The 27,785-nt window shown below is 41.3% G+C and overlaps 1 protein-coding gene across 10 annotated transcripts in view; it reads right to left on the reverse strand.

Annotated features, from left to right (window-relative positions):
• The window catches only part of PRELID2 (PRELI domain containing 2), a 705,022-nt gene that overhangs the window by 659,735 nt on the left and 17,502 nt on the right, over window positions 1-27,785 (reverse strand). For all 10 annotated transcript variants that reach the window (XR_010942158.1, XR_010942160.1, XR_010942159.1 and 7 more), the window contains one exon: window positions 26,539-26,699. Coding sequence is in view for 2 of the 10 variants with exons in the window: in XM_067732139.1 (XP_067588240.1) it covers window positions 26,539-26,699 (161 nt within the window). In the remaining 8 variants the exon portion in view is untranslated. The remainder of the gene's footprint in view (window positions 1-26,538; window positions 26,700-27,785) is intronic.

The following is a 27,785-nucleotide window of genomic DNA, read 5'->3' on the forward strand; positions in this document are numbered from 1 at the left end:
CAACATAGTTTTGGAAGTTTTAGCCACAGCAATCAGATAAGAAAAGGAAATAAAACGAATCCAAATCGGAAAAGAAGAAGTAAAGCTGTCACTGTTTGCAGATGACATGATACTATACAAAGAGAATCCTAAAGATGCTACCAGAAAACTACTAGAGCTAATCAATGAATTTGATAAAGTAGCAGGATACAAAATTAATGCACAGAAATCTCTGGCATTCCTATACACTGATGATGAAAAATCTGAAACTGAAATCAAGAAAACACTCCCATTTACCATTGCAACAAAAAGAATAAAATACCTAGGAATAAACCTACATAAGGAGACAAAAGACCTGTATGCAGAAAATTATAAGACACTGATGAAAGAAGTTAAAGATGATACAAATAGATATTCTTGGATTGGAAGAATCAACATTGTGAAAATGACTCTACTACCCAAAGCAATCTACAGATTCAATGCAATCCCTATCAAACCAACACTGACATTTTTCACAGAACTAGAACAAAAAATTTCACAATTTGTAGGGAAACACAAAAGACCCCGATAGCCAAAGCAATCTTGAGAACAAAAAACGGAGCTGGAGGAATCAGGCTCCGTGACTTCAGACTATACTATAAAGCTACAGTAATCAAGACAGTATGGTACTGGCACAAAAACAGAAAGATAGATCAATGGAACGGGATAGAAAGCCCAGAGATAAACCCACACACATATGGTCACCTTATCTTTGATAAAGGAGGCAGGAATATACAGTGGAGAAAGGACAGCCTCTTCAATGAGTGGTGCTGGGAAAACTGGACAGATACATGTAAAAGTATGAGATAAGATCACTCCCTAACACCATACACAAAAATAAGCTCAAAATGGATTAAAGACCTAAATGTAAGGCCAGAAACTATCAAACTCTTAGAAGAAAACATAGGCAGAACACTCTATGACATAAATCACAGCACGATCCTTTTTGACCCACCTCCTAGAGAAATGGAAATAAAAACAAAAATAAACAAGTGGGACCTAATGAAACCTCAAAACTTTTGCACAGCAAAGCAAACCATAAACAAGAGCAAAAGACAACCCTCAGAATGGGAGAAAATATTTGCAAATGAAGCAACTGACAAAGGATTAATCTCCAAAATTTACAAGCAGCTCATGCAGCTCAATAACAAAAAAACATACAACCCAATCCAAAAATGGGCAGAAGACCTAAATAGACATTTCTCCAAAGAAGATATACAGACTGCCAACAAACACATGAAAGAATGCTCAACATCATTAATCATTAGAGAAATGCAAATCAAAACTACAATGAGATATCATCTCACACCAGTCAGAATGGCCATCATCAAAAAATCTAGAAATAATAAATGCTGGAGAGGGTGTGGAGAAAAGGGAACACTCTTGCACTGCTGGTGGGAATGTGAATTGGTTCAGCCACTATGGAGAACAGTATGGAGGTTCCTTAAAAAACTACAAATAGAACTACCATATGACCCAGCAATCCCACTACTGGGCATATACCCTGAGAAAACCATAATTCAAAAAGAGTCATGTACCAAAATGTTCATTGCAGCTCTATTTACAATAGCCCGGAGATGGAAACAACCTAAGTGTCCCTCATCGGATGAATGGATAAAGAAGATGTGGCACATATATACAATGGAATATTACTCAGCCATAAAAAGAAACGAAATTGAGCTATTTGTAATGAGGTGGATGGACCCAGAGTCTGTCATACAGAGTGAAGTAAGTCAGAAAGAGAAAAACAAATACCCTATGCTAACACATATATAAGGAATTTAAGAACAAAAAGTTATGAAGAACCTAGGGGTAAGACAGGAATAAAGACACAGACCTACTAGAGAGTGGACTTGAGGATATGGGGAGGGGGAAGGGTAAACTGGGACAAATTGAGAGAGTGGCATGGACATATATACACTACCAAATGTAAAATAGATAGCTAGTGGGAAGCAGCCGCATAGCACAGGGAGATCAGCTCGGTCCTCTGTGACCACCTAGAGGGGTGGGATAGGGAGGGTGGGAGGGAGGGAGACGCAGGAGGGTGGCAGACGCAGGAGGGAAGAGATATGGGAATATACGTATATGTATAACTGATTCACTTTGTTATAAAGCAGAAACTAACATACCACTGTAAAGCAATTATACTCCAATAAAAATGTAAAAATATAATAATAATTATGAAGGTGAAATTAAAGCTTCCCAGATAAACAATGCTGAGGGAGTTCATCACCACAAGATACCAGAGTTTGCCTCATTTATTCATTTGTTCAATACACACTGCCTGAGTGGCTACTATCTACTAAGCACCTTACTGGGTGCAAGAGCCCCACAGGGAAGGACAATTTCTGTCCTCCAGGATCTCACTGACTAGTGGGAAAGACACATAGACAAGAGGGTGAATGTCACACCAGCAAATGCAGGCAAAGCATTCTACCAGAGGAAAACCACAAGGCCTCAGACAAGAAGGTGTGTGAAGGAGCAGAGAATGTCTGAAGAGCAGCCAGTTATCTGAAAATACTCAATACTTAGTAAGGGGCTTGATCAATTTTTTCCCATAAAAATGACTAGAGTATAAGGTGGGTGTGGGAGATGTTAGGAGATAAGGCTGGAAGGACAGATGGAGACCAGATTGCAAATGGTATTCCCAGACTGAGGAGTTTAGACTTTACCCTGAAGGCAAGAAGGACTTCGCCTCTGAGGCCACCAAGTAACAGGTACAGATGAACAGTTACATGTGCACCATTGACTAAAAGGCTTGTTGCCATTCCTTAATGCTTTTAGATGACTTCCTCTCCCCCATTTTCAGCACAGTGCCTGCCTTCAATGAGTTCAATGAGTATTTGTTAAATGGATAAATTAATATTAAATTTCTTTACAATCAAAAATATTCCGCAACAACAAAAAACTTCCCCCTACCTTCGTATATCTCTAAGGAAAGGAAATGGGAGCCAAATCTCCCATAGGTGTACTTGGGTGTATTTGTACATGTATGTATGAGCACATTCACTAACACTAAGAAATATATTGAGAAAACCATGAATTCAAAAAGCTGTGTGTTTGGTAAAAATAGCTACTATAACCTCTTAATTAGACCTTGTCTCTAATTCTCTAATAGCAATAGCCTCTACACTTAGATCATGCATATAGTGAAAGGAAGCCTTCAGAATACTTCTCTCTCCCTCACCCTCTCCTGTCTACCCTCTCCTCTCTCCCCTCTCCCCTCCCCCCCCCAACACAGTTATCTTAGCCAATATGACATAAATAGTCTAGGCAACTAGTCAGTCTAAGCAAAGCAGCTTCCACCTTAGACTTAAGCCTATTTTAAATGATTTGCTCATGTAAAACTATATCCTGGTGACACTAATCTTTCCTGTCTTTGTTCCAGATTAGTCAGAGTAGAAATTTACAGTGATTTTAATATTTCAGAATGAAAAGTTGAGCAGTCTTACACTCTTAGGAGAAATGTACTCTTTAGTCTGCAAGGAAAACGTAGGTGAGGGATTAATAAAAGTCTCACATCATATTCTAACCAACATTCCTTTCTGCCACTTTTGGGAGAAGCAAGTGCTCAGAAAAGCACTCTCGGGCTTGGCCCACATATAAGAGAATAACAGGGCAGTAAAGCAGGGTCAGGCCCTTGCCATCAATGAGATAAGAGTTTATCCTACTATATTTTAAGACTGCCAGAGAAGGAACTGCTGTGCTTTCTCTCAATAACTCATTGACAAAGCACACCAGACATTTTCTTCTTAATACACATAGCTAACCTAAATCCCTCATGTTAGATAACCCTCCATTTAAGTTCCTACACAAAACACAGCAGCTTACACAACAATTTACAGGTTTAATTTCAGCTCTTTTTTATTTTTATTTTTTAATTTCTTTGTTTATTTTTTGGGTGCATTGGGTTTTTCGTTGCTGGGTGCAGGCTTTCTCTAGTTATGGCGAGCAGGGGCTACTCTTCGTTGCACTGCGTGGGCTTCTCATTGCAGTGGCCTCTCTTGCTGCAGAGCATGGGCTCTAGGCACGCAGGCTTCAGTAGTCGTGGCACACGGGATCAGTAGTTGTGGCTTGCGGGCTCCAGAGCGCAGGCTCAGTAGTTGTGGCACACGGGCCTAGCTGCTCCGCAGCATGTGGGATCCTCCCAGACCAGGGCTCGAACCCATGTCCCCTGCATTGGCAGGCAGATTCTCAACCACTGCACCGCCAGGGAAGTCCTCAGCTCTTTTTTAAAAAAAGGAAGAGAAAAAGATGGATGGATGGATGGACGGACGGACAGACAGAAAAATGGACAGAGCTGAAATATGAACAGTCTCTCCGGGCATGAGAATTATAGGTGTTATTTATTTACTTTGTTCTTTTTACTAATTTCTGTAATAAAGATGTATTACTTGGCAATCACCAAAAAACATCACTAATAAATCCCTGAGGATCATTTTTATATAAATAAAAAGTTATTCTTTAAAAGGCTCTGTGCTACCAAGAACCATTTTCAGCAAAGGGACTTGCTAACTTTTTTTTAAATGTGTATCCTGCCACTATTTTTTAATTTATTTTATTTTATTTTATTTATTTATTTTTGGCTACGTTGGGTCTTCATTGCTGCATGTGGGCTTTCTTCTAGTTGCAGCAAGCAGGCTTCTCATTGTGGTAGCTTCTCTTTGTTGCGGAGCACGGCCTCTAAATGTATGGGCTTCAGTAGTTGCAGCACACGGGCTCAGTAGTTGTGGCTTGAGGGATCTAGAGCACAGGCTCAGTAGTTGTGGTGCACGGGCTTCGTTGCTCTGTGGCATGTGGGATCTTCCCAGACTAGGGCTCAAACCCATGTCCCCTGAATTGGCAGGTGGATTCTTAACCACTGTGCCACCAGGGAAGGCCCGGGACATGTTAACTCCAGACTTATCCTTCATTTAAAGTCTCATTAAATCACCTCTTGGCTTTCCTTTTCTCACACTATGTAATTCCATTTCTTTGTGTCTTTTTTTTTTTTCCCCCCTCTCCCATTGCAGAGCACAGGCTCCGGACGCGCAGGCTCAGCGGCCATGGCTTACGGGCCCAGCCGCTCCGCGGTACGTGGGATCTTCCCGGACCGGGGCACGAACCCATGTCCCCTGCATCGGCAGGCGGACTCTCGACCACTGCATCACCAGGGAAGCCCTTTTTGTGCCTTTTGACCTAAGACTTGCTCCTGCCCCCAAGTTTTGTTTGATGTTTCACTCAAGAGATATATAAAGATGATTCAAGTTTTCCTACACCTGTCTTATCTCTGTTAAGCCTAAAGGAATGACTGCATCCATTTATGATTTTATATACTCAGGGTCACACTTATTCTTCAAAAAGCTGTATAGTAACAACATGTATTATGTATCAGACACTGTACTATGTTCTGAGGTTGTTACTCTTAATATGTTTTCTCGCTTTTACACATGAGGAAACTGTGGCAAAGAGAAGTTAAATAACTTGCCTGAGGTCACAGCTTAATGTCATGCAGCTTCATATCTACCACCTCAAAACCCAAGTCCTGCTCCTATCTCACTGAAGGAGACAACCATCATCCTAGTCTATGAGATTAGAAATCTCAGCAACAGGTTAAATGGTTCTTTTTCTAATCAATCCAAACATTCACTCAGTCCCCAGATTGTGTTTATTTTACTTCTAATGTTACTCAACAGTCCATGTCATTCTCTCTCTTGCTGCTGCTACTGCCTGGGTTTAGCACAGCACTTTCTCTCTCCAGGACCACCAAAACTGCCTCCCAATGGGATCCTTGCCTCCAGCGTGGGCTCCTCATAACCCACACTGCCCCATCAGCTTTCTTTTTTTTTTTTTTGTGGTACGCGGGCCTCTCACTGTTGTGGCCTCTCCCGTTGTGGAGCACAGGCTCCGGACGCGCAGGCTCAGCGGCCATGGCTCACGGGCCCTGCAGCTCCGCGGCATGTGGGATCTTCCCGGCCCGGGGCACGAACCCACGTCCCCTGCATCAGCAGGCGGACTCCCAACCACTGCGCCACCAGGGAAACCCGCCCCGTCAGCTTTCTAAGCACACCCTGATCTTGTCACTGTTCACTAAGGCACAGGGAATTAAACCCGCATGCTCAGTGGAGATTCACCCAGACTGTTGCATGAACCTGTTGTTTGTTAGTTTTCATTGCTGCATACTGTTCTATTGCTTGAAAATACTCCATATTATTTATCCACTCTACTGAAGATGGACATTTAATGTGGACTCAGTTTGGGGCTACTAATAGTTCTGTAAAGTAAATATCTATAATGCATCCAGCTACATATGTGCACAAGTGTCTCTAGAGTGTCTAGTGGTCAAATATCTGGGTCACAGGACACGCACAGTTTCAACTTTTAAAAAATGCCGGGACTTCCCTAGCGGTCCAGTGGTTAAGACTCTGCACTTCCACTGCAGGGGGGCACAGGTTCGATCCCTGGTCAGGGAACTAATATCCGGCATACCGTGCAGCGTGGCCAAAAAAAAAAAAAAAAGAAACCGGGGGAAAACATGCCAAATGTTTTTCTAAATGGTTGTACCTATTTATGTTTTCTTCATTGAATCATTTCCAATTGTAATGACTTAGCACATGGTAAGAAATCAATAATGCATTAGGGGCAGAAGGATGGAGAGAGGAGGGAGGGGAGGGGAGAAGCAAGAGAAGAGAAATTTATGGTACATCTCAATACTTCTGTCAGGGAAATTGAACCAAATGTCTCAGGAGGTCACTTGCTAGTGCCAGTAGGGGGCAGCCTTCACCTGGCTGAGAGATAAGCCAGCACAGTATCTGGAAACGTGTTCAAAGAGGAGGCTCACTCACTCACATGGTGCCTATACCTGACTCACATCTATCGCTTTGTCCATGGGCGGACAGAATTCAACACAGAACACAATGGAATCATGACAGAGCGCACAGCTCAAAGCTAGGAACACCTTTGTGACAGTGAATGACAGCTTATACCATCAGTCTCCTACTCTGGGGTCATTTAAAAATGTGTTTCCTTCTGAATTTGGGGAAATAAAAAAGTTCAGAGGGAACATGGATCAGGAATTAATCCCCAGAGCACACAGCCACCAGCTCTGAATCCTCAAAACAGCAGTTTCCAGAAAGCAAAGCTCTTAATGAGATCCTGTCCCTGAATTAATGACTGGTTGGGTATGGCAAATCTTGCCCAATTGTTTTCACGATGGGAATTTAATTAAAGTGTCTTTGAGAAGGAAAGATGGTTCCACGGATATGCTTGTTGTGATGACATCTCAGTTCTAGTCAGGCTGTTTTCGGCATTCTCCTGTAACCACACAGAGGGGTGGCCCAAGGGACAGGCAGGGCCCAACACTGCTGCGGAGACTGCCCTGCCCATGCGTGCACTGCACCATGCCAGGACACGCGGTCCCTCCCCCCAGCTTACCAGACCCACTTACAGAACTGTGCTTCCTCAGAGACCTAATTCAATTTACAGGGTCCTCCGTCAGCGCTAAGCACTTTTTAGCCTTAACACGAACACACATAATTATACATGTGCTTCTTATATTTTATATATCTGTTTTAAATATATATATCTTTACAGGACATGATTAGGCATATAGTTCCTGGAGTCAGATGGCTTGGACTCACAACTCCTCTCTAACATGGAATGGGGACCCGCCCACGTAGGCAAGTTCCTGAAGCCCAGTCTCCTCTGTAAAATGGGGTTAATCACACCTATTCAAACTTTGTTCCAAAGGTGAATAAGGTAATAGGTGTGAAGCACTCAAGGTAATGTGCGTAAGCATTCGATACATGTTAGTGAATCATACTAACACTGGTAGTAATAATGCTATTTACTACTACCATCATTATGATTCCCATTTGCAGAAAGAAGGGCACAGTGTCTGGGAAGTTAAATGCCCACAGTACAAATCCAGCTCCAGTAAACTCCAAAGTATTTCCACTTCACTGGCATCTAGATGGCACTCAATCCCCATAAACTACTTGGCCAGGAGTCCCTCCCTCCCCATGCTGGCATTCAAGGCCCTCGGAGCTCCAGAACCCTCCATCTTTCCAGCCTTCCCTCCCTCCCTGCTATCACATGTCACACACCCAGCACAGCGGCCACAGAGACCAAACACCCTGCTGGTCTCTATAACCTTCACGCCTAAAGCCCTTCCCCTCTGAGCAGCTCTCCTTTAACCCATCCCAGGAACCACTGGGTTGCGGCCTAAATGATTAACCAGGAGCAGGAACAGGGAGTAAGTAAACGGTGGCTCTCAGGAGCCTAGCAGTCCAATGTGGGTAAACATTACAGGGCAGGGTGGCTCAGTCTCTTAAAACATAGCATTCATTCTCACAATCTATTTTATCAATAGCCTATCGTGCAGAAGCACTGTATTAAGTCTTTTATATACACATTTCAGTTAATTCTCACTATCTATCTTATGAGGTAGATAATGCTAACCTCATTTTACAGATGAAAAAACTGAGGTTCCGAGTGGCAAATTTGCTAAGGTCACCCAAAAGTAATTGGCATGACCACTTTTTGAATTCACACAGGTAACATCAGCTCCTGTGTCCCTTCCCACAATCCTGCCTCCTAGAAATGTGCCTATTCAGTGCAAGCTTACTGGCATCCTAAGTGGCATCCAAAGCTTCAAAATACACAAGTCTGTGAACTGGTCCAACTGGAGGCTTGTCTTGGGATATCGGGCCCACCAGCGCGTGTATCCCATTCAGGCTGGCTTCAAGGATGTATGTTCTACGGGGTGGCACAGGGCTTAGCTATCAGAAGGGCTACACACTCAGTTGAATGCTCCACTGTCCCTGTTTCAGAATTCTTATCTATTTATTTATTTTTGCGGTACGCGGGCCTCTCACTGCTGTGGCCTCTCCCGTTGCGGAGCACAGGCTCCGGACGCACAGGCTCAGCGGCCATGGCTCACGGGCCCAGCCGCTCCGCGGCATGTGGGATCTTCCCAGACCGGGGCACGAACCCGCGTCCCCTGCATCGGCAGGCGGACTCAACCACTGCGCCACCAGGGAAGTCCTTCCCATATTTTTTAACAGGGACTCTGCATTTTCATTTTGCACTGGCTGCTGCAAATTATGTAGCTGTTCCTGATCCCATTTCAAACATAAGTCTATACAACACTGCCAACTGCCAGGTCCCTGGGAAGTTTTATGAGATGCTTAGGAATACATACTTCAGTTTAGCAATACCTAATAAAAGCCTCAAGTATGTGCAAACCCTTGGACCCATAACGTCTACCTCTAACAATGGGTTCTGAGCAAAAAATCTTAGATGAGGGCCTAGACTAGCCTACAAACATATTCATCACATCACTATCTATAATGCAATGCCCAATAATTAAACACACTTGAATAATTTTATCCAATAAATACATTTTTAAAAATCATTTTCAAATGACACATTCAATAAGGAAAGACAGTCCCAAATGCAATGTTAAATTGTAAAAGTCAGAATACCATGTACAGTATGATTCCGAGTCTGTCAAAATTCTGCCCAATGAGTAAATAAATTGTAGCAACTGCAGTATGCTCCTACCATGGAATGCTATGCAGCAATGGGAAAAGAACAAACTAAACTGCTGATACACACAAGATGAAGCTCCTAGACACAATGCCGAACAAAAAAACAACGACGACAAAAAACTAAAACGACAGAATACATACTATACGGTTCCATTCCATGTGAAGATCAACAAGAGACAAAACTAATCTATAAAGATGGATGTCAGAATACTGTTTCCTCTGGGGTCACTGCCTAGAAACAGCACTGACCTGAAGAGGGCATGAATATATTGTTTTTTTCTTATATGTATCTTGTAACTGTCCTACAATGAACATGTAATACTTGTGAAAAAAAGAGGAAACGTTATTTTTAAACATGATAATAAAGAATACTTGGAACAAGACTCATCCAAACAGGACGTATGTGAGGGCCAGAAGGTTTTCCTACCTTCAGAAAAGAGGCTGTTGAGTCTTCCCAGAGCAGAGCAGAGAATAAAACAGAACAAGCTAGGAATTACCACTTAGATTTCTCTCAAGACGACACCTCTCTTGAGGTCAGACACATAGGAAATGGAACAGCCTCCACCTCCAGCACAGAAAATGTCTTAAACTGTAGCTGTGAATTCAAACCAGGAAAACGAACTCAGCTGGTCAATTTTTTTCCCATCTCTTTGCTTAGCTACCAACACTAGCCATGATTAAAAACAGGGTGAACAGCTCCCAGGCGTTGACCTGCAACCTGATGGAGGAGGCAGACCCTTACACTGGGAGGACAGTCATCAGGCTCCTGGCTACTGTCCCAGGACCGTTAGGGTTTCTGCATGGCATCGATTCTTGGTTGGTAAAACATTCTAATTTTTAATACCCAAACTTTTTATTTACTAGAGATGGATGGAGGAAGAGAAGGAAAGGGGAGGGTGGAGGGGAGGGGAGGGAGAAAGTAGAAAGGAAAAAAAATAAGAGAAAGAGAGGAAGGAAGGAAGGAAGGAAGGGAGGGAGGGAGGGAGGGAGGGAAGGAAGGAAGGAAGGGAGGAAGGAAGGAAGGGAGGAAGGAAGGAAGGAAGGAAGGAAGGAAATTAAACTGGCCTCTCTGCTCCATAAGAGATTCCAGAAGAGTTAATCCAAATTTTGCTAAACTTTCCAGCAGGGTGTTTCTGCCAAGAAGTGTTTACTGTTTGCTGGAGAGTCAGATTATCAACTGGTCATGCTTTATAAGATTAACAGGAACTTTGCACAAAACAGAGCTCCAAAAGGGGTGACAGCTGTATGTCTGCTTTCCACTGTAACCACAGGATACTAACTAGTTATCAAGGGTTCCCAGATCTGGAGGCTCAACAGATTCACCGGGAAAACTTTAAATATATTGACTCCCAGGAGCCAGCCCAAGCCGACAAAAATAGAATCACCACAATGAACCCACACATTTAAACTCCCCCCAACCCTTCACTAATACACAACTGAAAACCAAAGGGCAAAGGAGGATGGGAGAGGGAAAAAAAAAAATCAATAGGCATTCACTAATATATTTCAAAAGCTCTTACTTATAAATGGCACAGAATGCTCTCTTGGCTAAACATCATTGTTTCCAGTTCAATCATCACCTCCATTTTCAATAAAACAGCTTACTCCACTTGTCAAAGTTAGTTACCTTTAAGGAAACACGGCACTTTGAAAACAGCATTTATTCACCATTAGTTCCAACAACAACCTACATTATCTAGTGCTTTATACCCCCCAAGTGTAGGGCATTTATTATCTTATTAAATCTTCACACCACTCTGTGAGGGATCTCAGGCCAGCTTTATCCCTTCTCCCAGAGTCCAACAGCATGTAAGCGACCAAGCAGCAAAAACCAGCAGAGAAGTATCCATATTACTGGGTTCAAGAGTCCCTCTACACCGAATTTCCTACCAAATCCTATCAGACTTCCCCAATCTGCATGTGCCCTTTCTGCCAGTCCCCTTTTCAGCCCATAAGAAGCATAATCTGCTATTCATTCAACAAACGGCCACGGAGCCTCCTCTGTGAGCCCAGCACTGTGCCAGATGCAGGGGTGCAACAGGATGGAAAAGCAGAGAAGGCCCTGATTATATGGACACAAACGTTATCTTTGTAGGGCACTCTGACTGAGTGGAAAATAAGGCTCTTGCCCAGACACCTGCCATATTTACAGAAACGGCACTGGTGCTCCGTGCTCTATAACTGGCAGTACGTTCTGCTAATTATCTCATCACCCACTAGTGCATGGGAAATGAAGGTCAATATAAGCACAGGGCATCCTGTTTGGGGATGAATACAGTGGGTTTTATTCAGGATATTAGATAACAACACCTTCAAGACCTTTATCATCATGATCGAGGCTTAGGAACCATTCCTAAGTAAAGTTGACAAAGCCAGAATATTTTAATACCTCAGTGAAAACAAGCTTGGAGGTCAACTAAAAAGGCTATTGTCAAATGCATGCAAGTCACCAAACTATCCAATTTGCTCCTGGGAAAAAAATACATCAGAGTACGGAAAAAACAAATACCAACAAAAAATGCCCAACCATTAGTCCCTCGAAACAGGCAAATTATACTATTTGTGAATCACCAAATGAATACTTGAGACTTGGGATGTTTTAATCCAGAAATTTAAAAATTAAAAATATTATATACCTTATTTAACAGAACAAAGAATATTCACGAGTCACTTCAGTGATGACGAAAACTGACTGAACTAAGAACAGCTGCTCATCCGAGTCATTTAATCTGTGTGTAAAGTTTGATTTTGTTTCTTTTACTATATTGCAGGTAGGATTTTTTTTGATATCTTATAAATGTTGAGTCAACATAACCAATGTTATTAACACACATTCTACTAGGCTGAACATCTCCAAATCTCAGAAATAAGGTTGGCAAGCCTCAGTGGATAAGCAGAAGCTCTTAGACACGGAAAGGTGAAGACATGAGCCATCATGATGCTCAGTGCTGAGTATGGGATTATGGTCTTGTCACTCAGAAGCAAAACCCAGCTCCGTACCCTCATGAACAGCCTGAGTCTCCAGTGACAGTGATAATTTAAATCCTGCTTCAAGATAACAGTTTTTACTTACCACCAAAACACACACAGTTATGGTGAAAGAGAAAAGCCCAAGAAAATACTTTTACAAGATGATTATCTTTTAGAATTACATTACTTGGATACAGTAAACGTTATTAAAACCAAATCCAGTGCATATCAGTTACATTCCCACATAGTACAATAAAAATCTATTTATTAGGACAGAACCAGAACTGATAGATAAATACATTTTAAAGTCTAGAAGCAGGAGGAGCTTCAAGATGGAGGAGTAAGATGTGGAGATCACCTTCCTCCCCACAGATACATCAGAAATACATCTACATGTGGAACAGCTCCTACAGAACACCTACTGAACGCTGGCAGAAGACCTCAGACCTCCCAAAAGGCAAGAAACTCCCCCACGTACCTGGGTAGGCAAAAGAAAAAAGAAAAAACAGAGACAAAAGAATAGGGAAGGGACCTGCACCAGTGGGAGGGAGCTGTGAAGGAGGAAAGGTTTCCACACAATAGGAAGCCCCTTCGCGGGCGGAGACTGCGGGTGGTGGAGGGGGGGAGCTTCGAAGCCACGGAGGACAGCTCAGTAACAGGGGTGCGGGGGGCAAAGCGGAGAGATTCCCGCACAGAGGATCAGGGCCGACCGGCACTCACCAGCCCGAGAGGCTTGTCTGCTCACCCGCGGGGGCGGGCGGGGGCTGGGAGCTGAGGCTCGGGCTTTGGAGGTCAGATCCAAGGGAAAGAACTGGGGTTGGCTGCATGAACACAGAATGAAGGGGGCTAGTGCGCCACAACTAGCCAGGAGGGAGTCTGGGAAAAACTCTGGAACTGGCTAAGAGACAAGAGACCATTGTTTCGGCATGCGAGAGGAGAGGGGATTCAGAGCACCGCCTAAACGAGCTCCAGGGACGGGCGCGAGCCACGGCTATCAGAGTGGACCGCAGAGACGGGCATGGGACGCTAAGGCTGCTGCTGCCACCACCAAGAAGCCTGTGTGCGAGCACCGGTCACTATCCACATCCCCCTCCCTGGAACCTGTGCAGCCCGCCACTGCCAGGGTCCCCTGATCCAGGGACAGCTTCCCGGGAGAACGCACGGCGTGCCTCAGGCTGGTGCAACGTCACTCTGGCCTCTGCCGCCGCAGGCTCGCCCTGCACTCTGTGCCCCTCCCTCACCCCCGGCCTGAGTGAGCCAGAGCCCCCGAATCAGCTGCTCCTTTAACCCTGTCCTGTCTGAGCGAAGAACAGACGCCCTCAGGCAACCTACACACAGAGGCGGGGCCAAATCCAAAGCTGAGCCCCTGGGGGCTGTGAGAACAAAGAAGAGAAAGGGAAATCTCTCCCAGCAGCCTCAGAAGCAGCGGATTAAACCTCCACAATCAACTTGATGTGCCCTGCATCTGTGGAATACCTGAATACACAACGAATCATCCCACATTAAGAAGGTGGACTTTGGGAGCAATGATATATATATTTTTTTTCCTTTTTCTCTTTTTGTGAGGGTGCATGTGTATGCTTCTGTGTGTGATTTTGTCTGTACAGTTTTGCTTTTACCATTTGTCCTAGGGTTCTGTCTGTCCGTGTTTTTCTTTTTTTTTTTTTTGGATTTTTTTTTAGGATAGTTTTTAGCGCTTGTTATCATTGGTGGATTTGTTTTTTGGTTTGGTTGCTCTCTTCTTTCTTTCTTTCTCTTTTTTTATGACTTTTCAACTTTTATTTTTAATAATTATTTTTTATTTTAATAACTTTATTTTATTTTACTCTCTTCCTTCTTTCTTCCTCCCTTCCTTCCTTCCTTCCTTCCTTGCTTCTTCCTTTTATTCTGAGCCATGTAGATGACAGGGTCTTGCTGCTCCGGCTGAGCGTCACACCTGTGCCCCTGAGGTAGGAGAGCCGAGTTCAGGACACTGGGCCAACAGAGACCTCCCTGCTCCACGTAATATCAAATGGCGAAAATCTCCCAGAGATCGCCATCTCAACAGCAAGACCCAGCTCCACTCGACAACCAGCAAGCTACAGTGCTGGACATCCTATGCCAAACAACTAGCAAGACAGGAACACAACTCCACCCATTAGCACAGAGGCTGCCTAAAAACATAATAAGGTCACAGACACCCCAAAACACACCACCGGACGCAGACCTGCCCACCAGAAAGACAAGATCCAGCCTCATCCACCAGAACACAGGCACCAGTCCCCTCCACCAGGAAGCCTACACAACCCACTGAACCAACCCTAGCCACTGGGGTCAGACACCAAAAACAACGGGAACTACGAACCTGCAGCCTGCAAAAAGGAGACCCCAAACACAGTAAGATAAACAAAATGAGAAGACAGAAAAACACACAGCAGATGAAGGAGCAAGATAAAAACCCACCAGACCTAACAAATGAAGAGGAAATAGGCAGTCTACCTGAAACAGAATTCAGAGTAATGATAGTAAAGATGATCCAAAATCTTGGAAATAGAATGGAGAAAATATAAGAAACGTTTAAAAAGGACCTAGAAAAACTAAAGAGCAAACAAACAATGATGAACGACACAGTAAATACACTTAAAAATTCTCTAGAAGGAATCAATAGCAGAATAACTAAGGCTGGAGAATGGATAAGTGACCTGGAGGATAAATTAGTGGAAATAACTAGCGCAGAGAAGAATAAAGAAAAAAGAATGAAAAGAATTGAGGACAGTCTCAGAGACCTCTGGGACAACATTAAACGCAACAAGATTCAAATTATAGGGGTCCCAGAAGAAGAACGGAAAAAGAAAGGGACTGAGAAAATATTTGAAGAGATTATAGTTGAAAACTTCCCTAATATGGGAAAGGAAATAGTTAATCAAGTCCAGGAAGCACAGAGTCCCATACAGGGATAAATCCAAGGAGAAACACACCACGACACATTAATCAAGCTATCAAAAATTAAATACAAAGAAAAAATATTAAAAGCAGCAAGAGAAAAACAACAAATAACATACAAGGGAATCCCCATAAGGTTAACAGCTTACTTTTCAGCAGAAACTGCAAGCAAGAAGGGAGTGGCAGGACATACTTAAAGTGATGAAAGGGAAAAACCGACAACCAAGATTACTCTACCCAGCAAGGATCTCATTCAGATTTGATAGAGAAATTAAAAGCTTTACAGACAAGAAAAGCTAACAGAATTCAGCACCTCCAAACCAGCTTTACAACAAATGCTAAAGGAACTTCTCTAGGCAGGAAACACAAGAGAAGGAAAAGACCTACAATAACAAACACAAAACAAGTAAATGGTAATAGGAACATACATATCAATAATTACCTTAAATGTAAATGGATTAAGTGGTCCAACCAAAAGACATAGACTGGCTGAATGGATACAAAAACAAGACCTGTATATATGCTGTCTACAAGAGACCCACTTCAGACCCAGGGACACATACAGACTGAAAGTGAGGGGATGGAAAAAGATATTCCATGCAAATGGAAATCAAAAGAAAGCTGGAGTAGCAATTCTCATATCAGACAAATAGACTTTGTTACAAAGACTATTACAAGAGACAAAGAAGGACACTACATAATGATCAAGGGATCAATCCAAAAATCAAGAAGAATATATAACAATTGTAAATATTTATGCACCCAACATAGAAGCACCTCAATACATAAGGCAAATGCTAACAGCCATGAAAGGGGAAATCGACAGTATGCAAGGCGGAAATCGACAGTAACATAATCATAGTAGGGGACCTTAACACCCCACTTTCACCAATGGACAGATCATCCAAAATGAAAATAAATAAGGAAACACAAGCTTTAAATGATATATTAAACAAGATGGACTTAATTGATATTTATAGGACATTCCATCCAAAAACGACAGAATACACTTTCTTCTCAAGTGCTCATGGAACATTCTCCAGGACAGATCATATCTTGGGTCACAAATCAAGCCTTGGTAAATTTAAGAAAACTGAGATCATATCATATGAAGTATCCTTTCCGACCACACACTATGACACTAGATATCAATCACAGGAAAAGATCTGTAAAAAATACAAACACATGGAGGCTAAACAATACACTACCTAATAACCAAGAGATCACTGCAGAAATCCAAGAGGAAATCAAAAAATACCTAGAAACAAATGACAATGAAAACACGACGACCCAAAACCTATGGGATGCAGCAAAGGCATTTCTAAGAGGGAAGTTTATAGCAATACAATCCTACCTTAAGAAACAAGAAACATCTCAAATAAACAACCTAACTTTACACCTAAAGCAATTAGAGAAAGAAGAACAAAAAAACCCAAAGTTAGCAGAAAGAAGAAATCATAAAGATCACACCAGAAATAAATGAAAAAGAAATGAAGGAAACGAGAGCAAACATCAATAAAACTAAAATCTGGTTCTTTAAGAAGATAAACAAAATTGATAAACCATTAGCCTGACTCATCAAGAAAAAAAGGGAGAAGACTCAAATCAATAGAATTAGAAATGAAAAAGGAGAAGCAACAGCTGACACTGCAGAAATACAAAGGATCGTGAACGATTACTACAAGCAACTATATTCCAATAAAATGGACAGCCTGGAAGAAATGGACAAATTCTTAAAAAGTACAACCTTCCAAGACTGAACCAGGAAGAAATAGAAAATATAAACAGACCAATCACAAGCACTGAAATTGAAACTGTGATTAAAAACCTTCCAACAAACAAAACCCCAGGAACTGATGGCTTCACAAGCGAATTCTATCAAACATTTAGAGAAGAGCTAACACCTATCCTTCTCAAACTCTTCCAAAATATAGCAGAGGGAGGAACACTCCCAAACTCATTCTATGAGGCCACCATCAGCGTGATACCAAAACCAGACAAAGATGTCACAAAGAAAGAAAACTACAGGCCAATATCACTGACGAACATAGATGCAAAACTCGTCAACAAGATACTAGCAAACAGAATCCAACAGCACATTAAAAGGATCGTACACCATGATCAAGTGGGGTTTATCCCAGGAATGCAAGGATTCTTCAATATATGCACATCAATCAATGTGATACACCATATTAACAAACTGAAGAATAAAAACCACATGATCATCTCAGTAGATACAGAAAAGGCTGTGGACAAAATTCAACACCCATTTATGATAAAAACCCTCCAGAAAGTAGGGATAGAGAGAACTTTCCTCAACATAATACAGGCCATATATGACAAACCCACAGCCAACATCGTCCTCAATGGTGAAAAACTGAAACCATTTCCACTAACATCAGGAACAGGACAAGGTTGCCCACTCTCACCACTACTATTTAACATTGTTTTGGAAGTTTTAGCCACAGCAATCAGAGAAGAAAAAGAAATAAAAGGAATCCAAATCAGAAAAGAAGAAGTAAAGCTGTCACTGTTCACAGATGACAAGATACTATACATAGAAAATCCTAAAGATGCTACCAAAAAACTACTAGAGCTAATCAATGAATTTGGTAAAGTAGCAGGATACAAAATTAATGCATGTAAATCTCTTGCATTCCTATACATTAATGATGAAAAATCTGAAAGAGAAATTAAGAAAACACTCCCATTTACCACTGTAACAAAAAGAATAAAATATCTAGGAATAAACCTACCTAAGGAGACAAAAGACCTGTATACAGAAAACAATAAGACACTGATGAAAGAAATTAAAGATGATACAAATAGATGGAGAGATATACCATGTTCTTGGATTGGAAGAATCAACATTGTGAAAATGACTCTACTACCCAAAGCAATCTACAGATTCAATGCAATCCCTATCAAACTAGCAATGGCATTTTTCACAGAACTAGAACAAAAAATTTCACAATTTGTATGGAAACACAAAAGACCCCGAATAGTCAAAGCAATCTTGAGAACGAAAAATGGAGCTGGAGGAGTCAGGCTCCCTGACTTCAGACTATACTACAAAGCTACAGTAATCAAGACAGTATGGTACTGGCACAAAAACAGAAATACAGATCAATGGAACAGGACAGAAAGCCCAGAGGTAAACCCACACACATATGGTCAACTTATTTTTGATTAAGGAGGCAAGAATATACAATGGAGAAAAGACAGCCTCTTCAATAACTGGTGCTGGGAAAACTGGACAGCTACATGTAAAAGAATGAAATTAGAATGCTCCCTAACACCATACACAAAAATAAACTCAAAATGGATTAAAGACCTAAATGTAAGGCCAGACACTGTAAAAGTCTTGGAGGAAAACATAGGCAGAACACTCTATGACATAAATCACAGAAAGATCCTTTTTGACCCACCTCCTAGGGAAATGGAAATAAAAACAAAAATAAACGAACGGGACCTAATGAAACTTAAAAACTTTTGCACAGCAAAGGAAACCATAAACAAGACCAAAAGACAACTCTCAAAATGTGAGAAGCTATTTGCAAATGAAGCAACTGACAAAGGATTAATCTCCAAAATCTACAAGCAGCTCATGCAGCTCAATATCAACAAAACAAACAACCCAATCTAAAAATGGGCAGAAGACCTAAATAGATATTTCACCAAAGAAGATATACAGATTGCCAATAAACACATGAAAGAATGCTCAACATCATTAATCATTAGAGAAATGCAAATCAAAACTACAATGAGATATGACCTCACACCAGTCAGAATAACCATCATCAAAAAATCTACAAACAATAAATGATGGAGAGGATGTGGAGAAAAGGGAACACTCTTGCACTGTTGGTGGGAATGTAAATTGATACAGCCACTATGGAGAACAGTATGGAGGTTCCTTAAAAAACTAAAATAGAACTACCATATGACCCAGCAATCCCACTACTGGGCATATACCCTGAGAAAACCATAATACAAAAAGAGTCATGTACCAAAATGTTCACTGCAGCTCTATTTACAACAGCCAGGACATGGAAGCAACCTAAGTGTCCATCGACAGATGAATGGAAAAAGAAGATGTGGCACATATATACAATGAAATATTACTCAGTCATAAAAAGAAACGAAATTGAGTTATTTATAGTGAGGTGGATGGACCTAGAGTCTGTCATACAGAGTGAAGCAAGTCAGAAAGAGAAAAACAAATACCCTATGCTAACACATATATATGGAATCTAAAAAAAAAAAAAAAGTGGTCATGAAGAACCTAGAGGCAGGATGTGAATAAAGACGCAGACCCACTAGCGAACGGACTTGAGGACACAGGGAGGGGTAAGGGTAAGCTGGGGCGAAGTGAGAGAGTGACATGGACATATATACACTACCAAATGTAAAATAGATAGCTAGTGGGAAGCAGCCGCATAGCACAGGGATATCAGCTCAGTGCTTTGTGACCACCTAGATGGGTGGGATAGGGAGGGTGGGAGGGAGGGAGACACAAGAGGGAAGAGATATGGGGATATATGTATATGTAGAGCTGATTCACTTTGTTATAAAGCAGAAACTAACACACCATTGTAAAGCAATTATACTCCAGTAAAGATGTTTAAAAATTTTTTTAAATTAAAATGTCTAGAAGCAAATGCAAAAGAGTAAGAAATTAATACGTTTATCTTGGAAAGTAATGTTCAGAGGGCAGAAATCATGACTTTTCATTCTGAAAAATCTAAAATAGTGCACTCCTTTCCCCACTTCCAAGAGTAAATGCTTGTATCCTACTCTACATAATAAACAAAGCAGAGGACTTCCCTTGCAGTCCATTGGTTAAGACTCAGTGCTCCCAATGCAGCGGACTGGGGTTCGATCCCTGGTCAGGGAAGATCCCGCAGGCCATTTGGCACAGCCAAATACATAAATAAAGAAAGAAAAATAAAGCACGTTTCCCCGAGAGCTGACTTCTGATTTTTTTTATTTGAGATTAAGATTCATTTTTCTATTCTCTGCTTTGGCCCAAGTGTCCCAAGGCCATGCTGTGCCTCGCCCCCAGCGTCTCTGATTCTGGAAACCCAGTCAGTTCCTCAGAGCACTGCGCGTGTCAGTCCTGGGTCTACAGCAGCCCTGGTCATAGCAGGTGCCGAGAACCCCAAATCCAGGAGAATTCAATCCATGCCCTGCAGGCTATGCTCGCCAGCGCTTTGACCTCACTCTGGAACTAACAGAGAAGTGTTCCTACTCCCATGACTCTCGAACTGAGGAGCTCATACCCCCAGAGACGGTGAACCAGGGGAATGCAAAACCACAACGTGGAACATCTCCCTGCGGCGTGATGGAAATAACCATAAACACTGTTTCTGTATTAAAATAGCACATGCTTAGGATTAGAATCAAAAGTCATGTGAATTTTTAAGAAGATGAGGATGATAGCAACAGTAAGTCACGATGTTGAGCAATAACATTTATTGACCACTATGGGCAGGTGCTGCTCTAAGCTCTCTGCATGTACCAACTCATTTGATTCTCACAACAGCCCTCCAAGGTACGGATATCATCCCCATCATACAGATGAGAACACTGAGGCTTAGAGAAGAGGAATAAATTGTGCCAGGGCATATAATTTTAGTTTCAGAGGTGGTTTCTAACCCCAGAATCTAGTCAGTTACCGTGACACAGGACAGGAGAGACCCTGCACGGGCCTGGAGGAGCCAGGCTGCCTGTGTAATGAAGTAGATCTGTATTTTGGACAATTGAGCTAGGTATGGAAAGACAAGAGACTGTGAGACTGCCTTAGTTCCTGGTTCCTGTCCCTTGGGAGGCCCGATGACTGGTACAGAGATATCCCTGTATTCACTTGCTGTAGTGTTTATCACTTCCAAAGCATAACAAAGACAATGGGTACCATGTTGAAGAGGAAAACCAGTATGCAGTGGTCCTTCTTACTATACTCTAGTGGTGTTTGTGTCCAGGTGCCCATCCCTCTCCCATGCAGCCCATGTGTTTCAGAGGGAAGGGATCCCACCCCCAGCTCTAGGGGCAGATCCTGACTGGTGAGGGCCAGTCAGCCGGTATCAGCCTCTGATCACTCTTACTGGTCCACGAGGTAGCAGGTGACTGAGGCTGTCGCAAAGAGATTCAGGGAAAGGCCTTTTCCCTCTTGGTTGGGATGGGTTCTCTCACTCTCACAGGTCTCTTTCCCTCACTAAATGAGGACAAGTATGTGTGCTACCCTAGCTGCTGCTGGCAGCCATGAGCTAAACAAACTTGAAAAAAAAAATCGGATACACAGGGAAAGGTGGAGCCGAAAGAACAACTATGAAACTGTACCCCACTTGGTTATGAGATAATAGAGCTCCTTACTAAGAGGAAGGACAGCGTCATTGCCAGCAGCATAGATTCTGCAGCCAAACCACCTGGGGTTTGAATCTGACTCTGACACTTACTGGCCATCTTAGCTAGTATAAGTTACTTAACTTCTCTAAGCCTCAAGTTGTAAAATGGGCATAATCATAGTTCCAACCTCATAGGGTTGCTATGAGAATTAAATGAATTTATATATATAAACTCATATATACACAAATACATACATATATCAAGCACTTAGAACAGAGGCTGGCACCTAGTAAACATAAATAAGTGATGGCTGGAATCACCTGAGTCAGGGTGTCTGTAATTTGCTGTGGAAGGTGGCCTGATGGGTATAGGAGAAGGGACAGAACTAATATAGGAGGACGTCTCTGAGGCATGGAGTGCCAAGCTGGACTCTGGAAAATTTGAGATGAGTGCAAAACATCACATCACTCTAGCTTCTGAAAAGGATGTAAACTCCATTCCATAAAAACTGCAGAGAAAAAATGCCCAATGAAGTTAATAAAGGAAGAAAGCACATTAGAAATACCCAGCTGTGTGATACACAGACAGAGAAAGACCGAAGGAGCTCTTGCCCAAGAAGGTGCCACAACTGCAGAGACGTCAGCAGAAAGCCAAAACTGGATCTAGTAAAGAGACACAGATCAAGGCTTGGCCAGATTCTACGGGAAACCCATTTCAGGCCATCCCTGCACTGAGCCAACGGGTCACGCACAGGGACAGAATGACATCTGGTTTCCCGTCACACATCCACACCTGCTAACCAACACACAGCTTGAAGGTCTAATTTTAGACTCAGCAGCCGTGACAGCATTTTTTTTTCTTTAAAAAAAGATTGTCCATATTTCCTCTTCTGGGTGCAGCGGATAGCCCTTACTCTCACATTCCCTGCAAAGGAGGGGAATGGAAATAATAATGGGTCCTTTCTTTCATGTCCCCCCAAGATTCCCCACTCATTTAGAATGTCCACCTAAAATGCCTTTCTAAATCCATGTCAAGACCTAAGAAAACATGTTTCCCAGAGCCTAAATCACAGCTGTCATTACATCACCCCCTGCTCAGAAACCTTTGTGTGACTGCTTGTTGCCAGAAGAACAAAACCCATTCTCCATAACCTGGAATCCAAAGCAACCTACAGCTTGAGATTCAGTCCATCCTTTAAAAATGTCCATATTCCTGTGTCACCACTTTGCTCAAGGTGGGGTCACATATTGGGTAAGTTATTTAACCTTAGCTTCAAAACACCTCAGGTGAAGGATCTAGCTTTGACCTTGACATAATAAGAGTCAATAAATACTGGCCTGCTGTGTCGATCATTAAAAAGAGAGTGTTTTGCAGAGGACAGGAACATAACAAACCAAAGAAAGGAAAAGGTGTAGTTGGTCGAACTTTTTTACAGAGGAATCTGGTAATATGCATCAAAATATAAAATGCACATAACCTTTGAATTGACCCAGAAATCCCACCTGTCCCATCGACCTTAAAAGGTCATTGAATAAGTGAGGATATATGTAATCATAGGGATCTCATCACAGCATTCTTCATAATAGCGAAAAATCAGAAACAATCTAAATGCCATTAGGATTGGACCAAGAAAGTTATGTAAACAGACACTATTGTTAGATGATGAAAATTGCTTCTTTTTTCCCTGAATTTAGTGTTTTTTACAAGATACATTTAACATTTTTTCCAAAATCAGAATGACTATTTAAAAAATAATTTTAAAAACACACAATGGAAAAAGCTCCTGCAGGACATTTTCTTGGATTCTCCAGGACAGTTATTATTTTACAAAGAACTGATGAAGGTTTAGTACTGCTTTTCAGACCAGCCGACAGCCCAGGTAGCTGATAAAATGAGGCTAAAATGAGGTATATGAAAGACTTCTGTGCTTTTTGCATAAAATCAGCCAATTCTGTCCTTTTACTACTTCTACAAAAAAAGAAGAAAAGCTCTATTCTTTACCCACAACTTTTATAGTTAATCCTAAACATCTATGTTCTATGTGAAGCTCTTGACATGTGGGAGACTAAGAAGAAAAAAGCTAGTGGGTGGTTCAGAGCAAGCCTACCTCAGACGCTAATAAGACTTGGCATTCATACTCACCCAGTGTGCTGCTGGAACATTCTAGAATTATCACTATAGGACCAAAATTATGGGGAGCAGAAATGATTTGAACAAGTGATGGGGCTTCAGACGGATTTTAGATTTCTGATTTTTAGTTACTTGGGTTTGAGGGCTTTATTTCCCTTAAAATGACAGGTAAATAAAAATCTCAAACCATATAGAACAGAAAAACATACAGTAAATTATCCTCTGAAATCACAGTTCACAGCAATAATCACTATTAACATGTGGTGCTTGTTAGAGTTTGCTTTTGTTTGTAAACCTATTTCAAAGGAATTAATCATTCTCACCCATTACACTGGCAAAAATAAAAAAGTATGTTAATATTAAGTCCTGGCAATATTGTAGGAAATGAGCTTTCATGTGCTGCTGCTGAGAGTGCAAATTAACTTATTAATATATTGGTGACAGAATCTGTATAAACTTAAAAGATGCATGTCCTGAGAACCAGCCACATAACTTTCTTTTATCGAGGAATAATTCATATACCATGAAATTCACCCCTTTAAGGTATACAGTTCAGTGGTCTTAGTATTTTCAGAGGTGTGCAACCATCAACGCTAGTTCCAGGATATTTTCATCACCCCAAAGAGAAATTCCATACCCATCAGCAGTTCACTCCCTCTTCTCCTGTCCTCCTTGCCCATGGCAACCACTAATCTACTTTCTGTCCCTATGGATCTGCCTGTTACGGACATTTCAAATCAACTGACTCAAACAATATATGGTCTTTTGTAACTGGCTTCTTTCGCTGAAAACAGTGTGTTCAAGCTTCATCCACATTGTAACATGAATCATTGCTCCATTTCTTTTTATGGCTGAATAATATTCCATTGTATGGATATACCACATTTGGTTATATATTCATCAGATGAAGGACATTTGGCTTGTTTCCACATTCTGCCTATTACAAATAATGGGGCTATGAACATTCCTGCAAATTTTTGTGGATTTTTTCAATACAATGTAGAATTGCTGGGTCAAGTGGTAACTCTACATTTAACTGTTTGAGGCACTGAAAAACCGTTTTCCACAGCAGCTGCACCATTTACATTCCCACCAGCAGTGTGCGAGGGTTCCAATTTCTCCACATCCTTTCCAACGCTTGTTACTGTGTCTCTTTTTTATTACAGCCATCCTGGCAGGTTTGAAGCGGTATCTCAAAGTGGTTTCAATTTGCATTTTCCGAAACACTAAAGATGTTGAGCATCTTTTCATGTACTTATTGGTCATCTGTATACCTTTCTGGATAAATATCTACTCAAATGCCTTGCCCCTTTATTAACTGGGTTGTCTTTTTATTACTGAGTTGTAACAGTCTTTTACATATGCTAGATACTAAACCCTTATCAGTTATACAGTTTGCGAATAGTTTCTCCCATTTGTTGGGCTGTCTTTTCACCTTCTTGACTGTGTCCTTTGAAGCACAAAAGTTTTTCATTTTGATGAAGTCAATTTTACCTATTTTTTTCTTTTGTTGCTTGGGCTTTTGGTGTCATATCTAAGAAACTACTGCCTTATCCAAGATTGCATAGACTTACACCTACGTTTTTTCCTAATAGTTTTATAGTCTTAACTCTTTCATTTAGTTCTTTGATCCATTTTGAGTTAATTTTGTATTTGGTGTGAGATAGAGGTCCATCTTCGTTCTTTTGAATGTGGATATGCAATTGTGCCAGCACCATTTGTTGAAAAGAATACTCTTTCCTCATGGAATTATCCCGGCATATAGCTCTTTAAAATCTACCTGAAGTGTTCTGTAGCTTGATTGTGGCAATGGTTACACAACTGTATATGTGTGTGTTTGCCAAAACTCATTGAATTGTACACTAAGAAGAATAAATTTTGTATGTAAATAATAACTCAATAAACCTGACAACTAAAAATTCTCCTTTAACATAATACTGTATGTCAACTATATTTCAATAACAAAATCAATTCTCCTTTAGAGAAACATTCACATATAGAATATACAAGGATGGTATGCTTCACAAATATTACAGTACTGCTTATATATATGAGAGTAACTAGAAACCATCTGAACATCTGTCCAAAAGGAAAACAGCTAAATAGAATGTAGTATAATGATAGGATTGAACACTATGCAGCAGTTCAAAGGAATAAGCTAGATTTTACAGACATCAACTGGATAAAGTTTAGAAACATTCTACTAAACAAAAAAGATAAGTGCACAATGATTTACACAGAATGAAAGCATGTATGTAAAAAAGATAATCAAAACCATACTATGCAGGTTCTATGAGTATCTAGAGGTATCTCTTAAAGGTCTGGAAGAATACTCAATACACTGATAACACTCACTGCCTCTGCAGAAGGCAAAAAGGCACCAAATTGGATAGGACAGTCAGAAAGGAGTTGGGCTGTCATTTTTCCCCCAAAGGGAAATCTATTTACTGATTACTTGTGTGATTAAAAATTAATAGTATATAATTTATGTGAGTTGTAAACAGAGGTTATAAGTATGGAATCATAGCTTTTTAATATGCGTGCTCATTTGTGCTTCCCCGCACCCAACCTACATGCGCGCGTGCGCACACACACACACACACACACACACAGGTGATCTTACCAATTTGGATTTTCTATACTTTCCCGGAAGACAGACTCTTCCTTCATGGATGCATATTGTGTCCACGTAAGGCAGTGACTCCTTATAGCCATGTTCCTTTCCTGAGGATTGAACCATGATTCCTCTTCTAACTGGACATTAGGTACCTTTAAAATGTTCACCTGTCCAAAAGACAGAAGATGGTTTTCTGAATTTAGGAGGAACAAGCTACATAAGGACTGTGTCCAGAGTTGCTTTTAGTCTTAGGGAATTAAGAGGACAAGTGATCCTGATATACGGATGACGACTCACCAATGGCGGTAAGTCCTTGATAATCAAACATACTATGACCTTACTAAATGTTGGTAAGGATATGCAAATGGCCCAGGATTTACACAGCCTGTATAGTCCCTGGCCTGATTCCCCTAACTGCTAAACACTAAGCAAAGTATCCGCCTCCTTCGTGTCTCCTCTAGGGCTGGTTATGGCCTTCTTAAATTGACGGATTCTAATTGGGCCCACTTATGGGCTCACATGCAGGACAGTATCAGATAAAATATTTTCTTCATTTTAAACTCTGCCCAATATCTAGAAATGTATGCTTTCCTAGGTGGAGGAAACATGCAAAGCTACAAAGGCAGAATTGTACAAGTCAGGGTGTTCTTAAATTATTTAAGAATGGAGATACAAGACAAAGTTGAATGCCTTTTTAAATAATAGATGCAAAGCATGTATACAGGGCAAAGGCAGGGTACACACTCTGGGGAAAAAGCCAGCAATAATTTGCTGCACATACTGCAACATATTATTATCTGGAAAATAAAAGAAAGTTCATTTTCATTGTCATATCAGCCTTCTTTCCACTAAAGAAAGCAACAGAGTCTTAATCCACGATAAGAAAGTGATGGAAGCTGCCATGTTTTCTACATACAGCACAGCAAAGCAATTTGCAAGCTAACCGGCAGGAGTCCCAGTGGGTTTTATATCACACACAGGATCACTTCCAGGTTGAAAAGACGGAGACATTTTTAAAAGTACGCAGCAAGACACTCTCCTCTATTTCCTAATGATTCTAAAAGGACTCTTGTCAATAATCCCTCTACGGTTAAAGCAATGTGATTAAAAATTTCACTCACCTTTTTCCAACAATCACCAGAGTGCTCAAGGATTTCAAAGAGAGAAAACAATTTGCTATCATGAAGATTTCATCATCAATACCATTACTTTACAGAAACACACACAAAAAGACTTACAGAGGGTGCTGAAAA

The sequence above is a fragment of the Pseudorca crassidens genome, chromosome 3 (genome assembly GCF_039906515.1).
Source record: "Pseudorca crassidens isolate mPseCra1 chromosome 3, mPseCra1.hap1, whole genome shotgun sequence".
NCBI lineage: Eukaryota > Metazoa > Chordata > Mammalia > Artiodactyla > Delphinidae > Pseudorca > Pseudorca crassidens.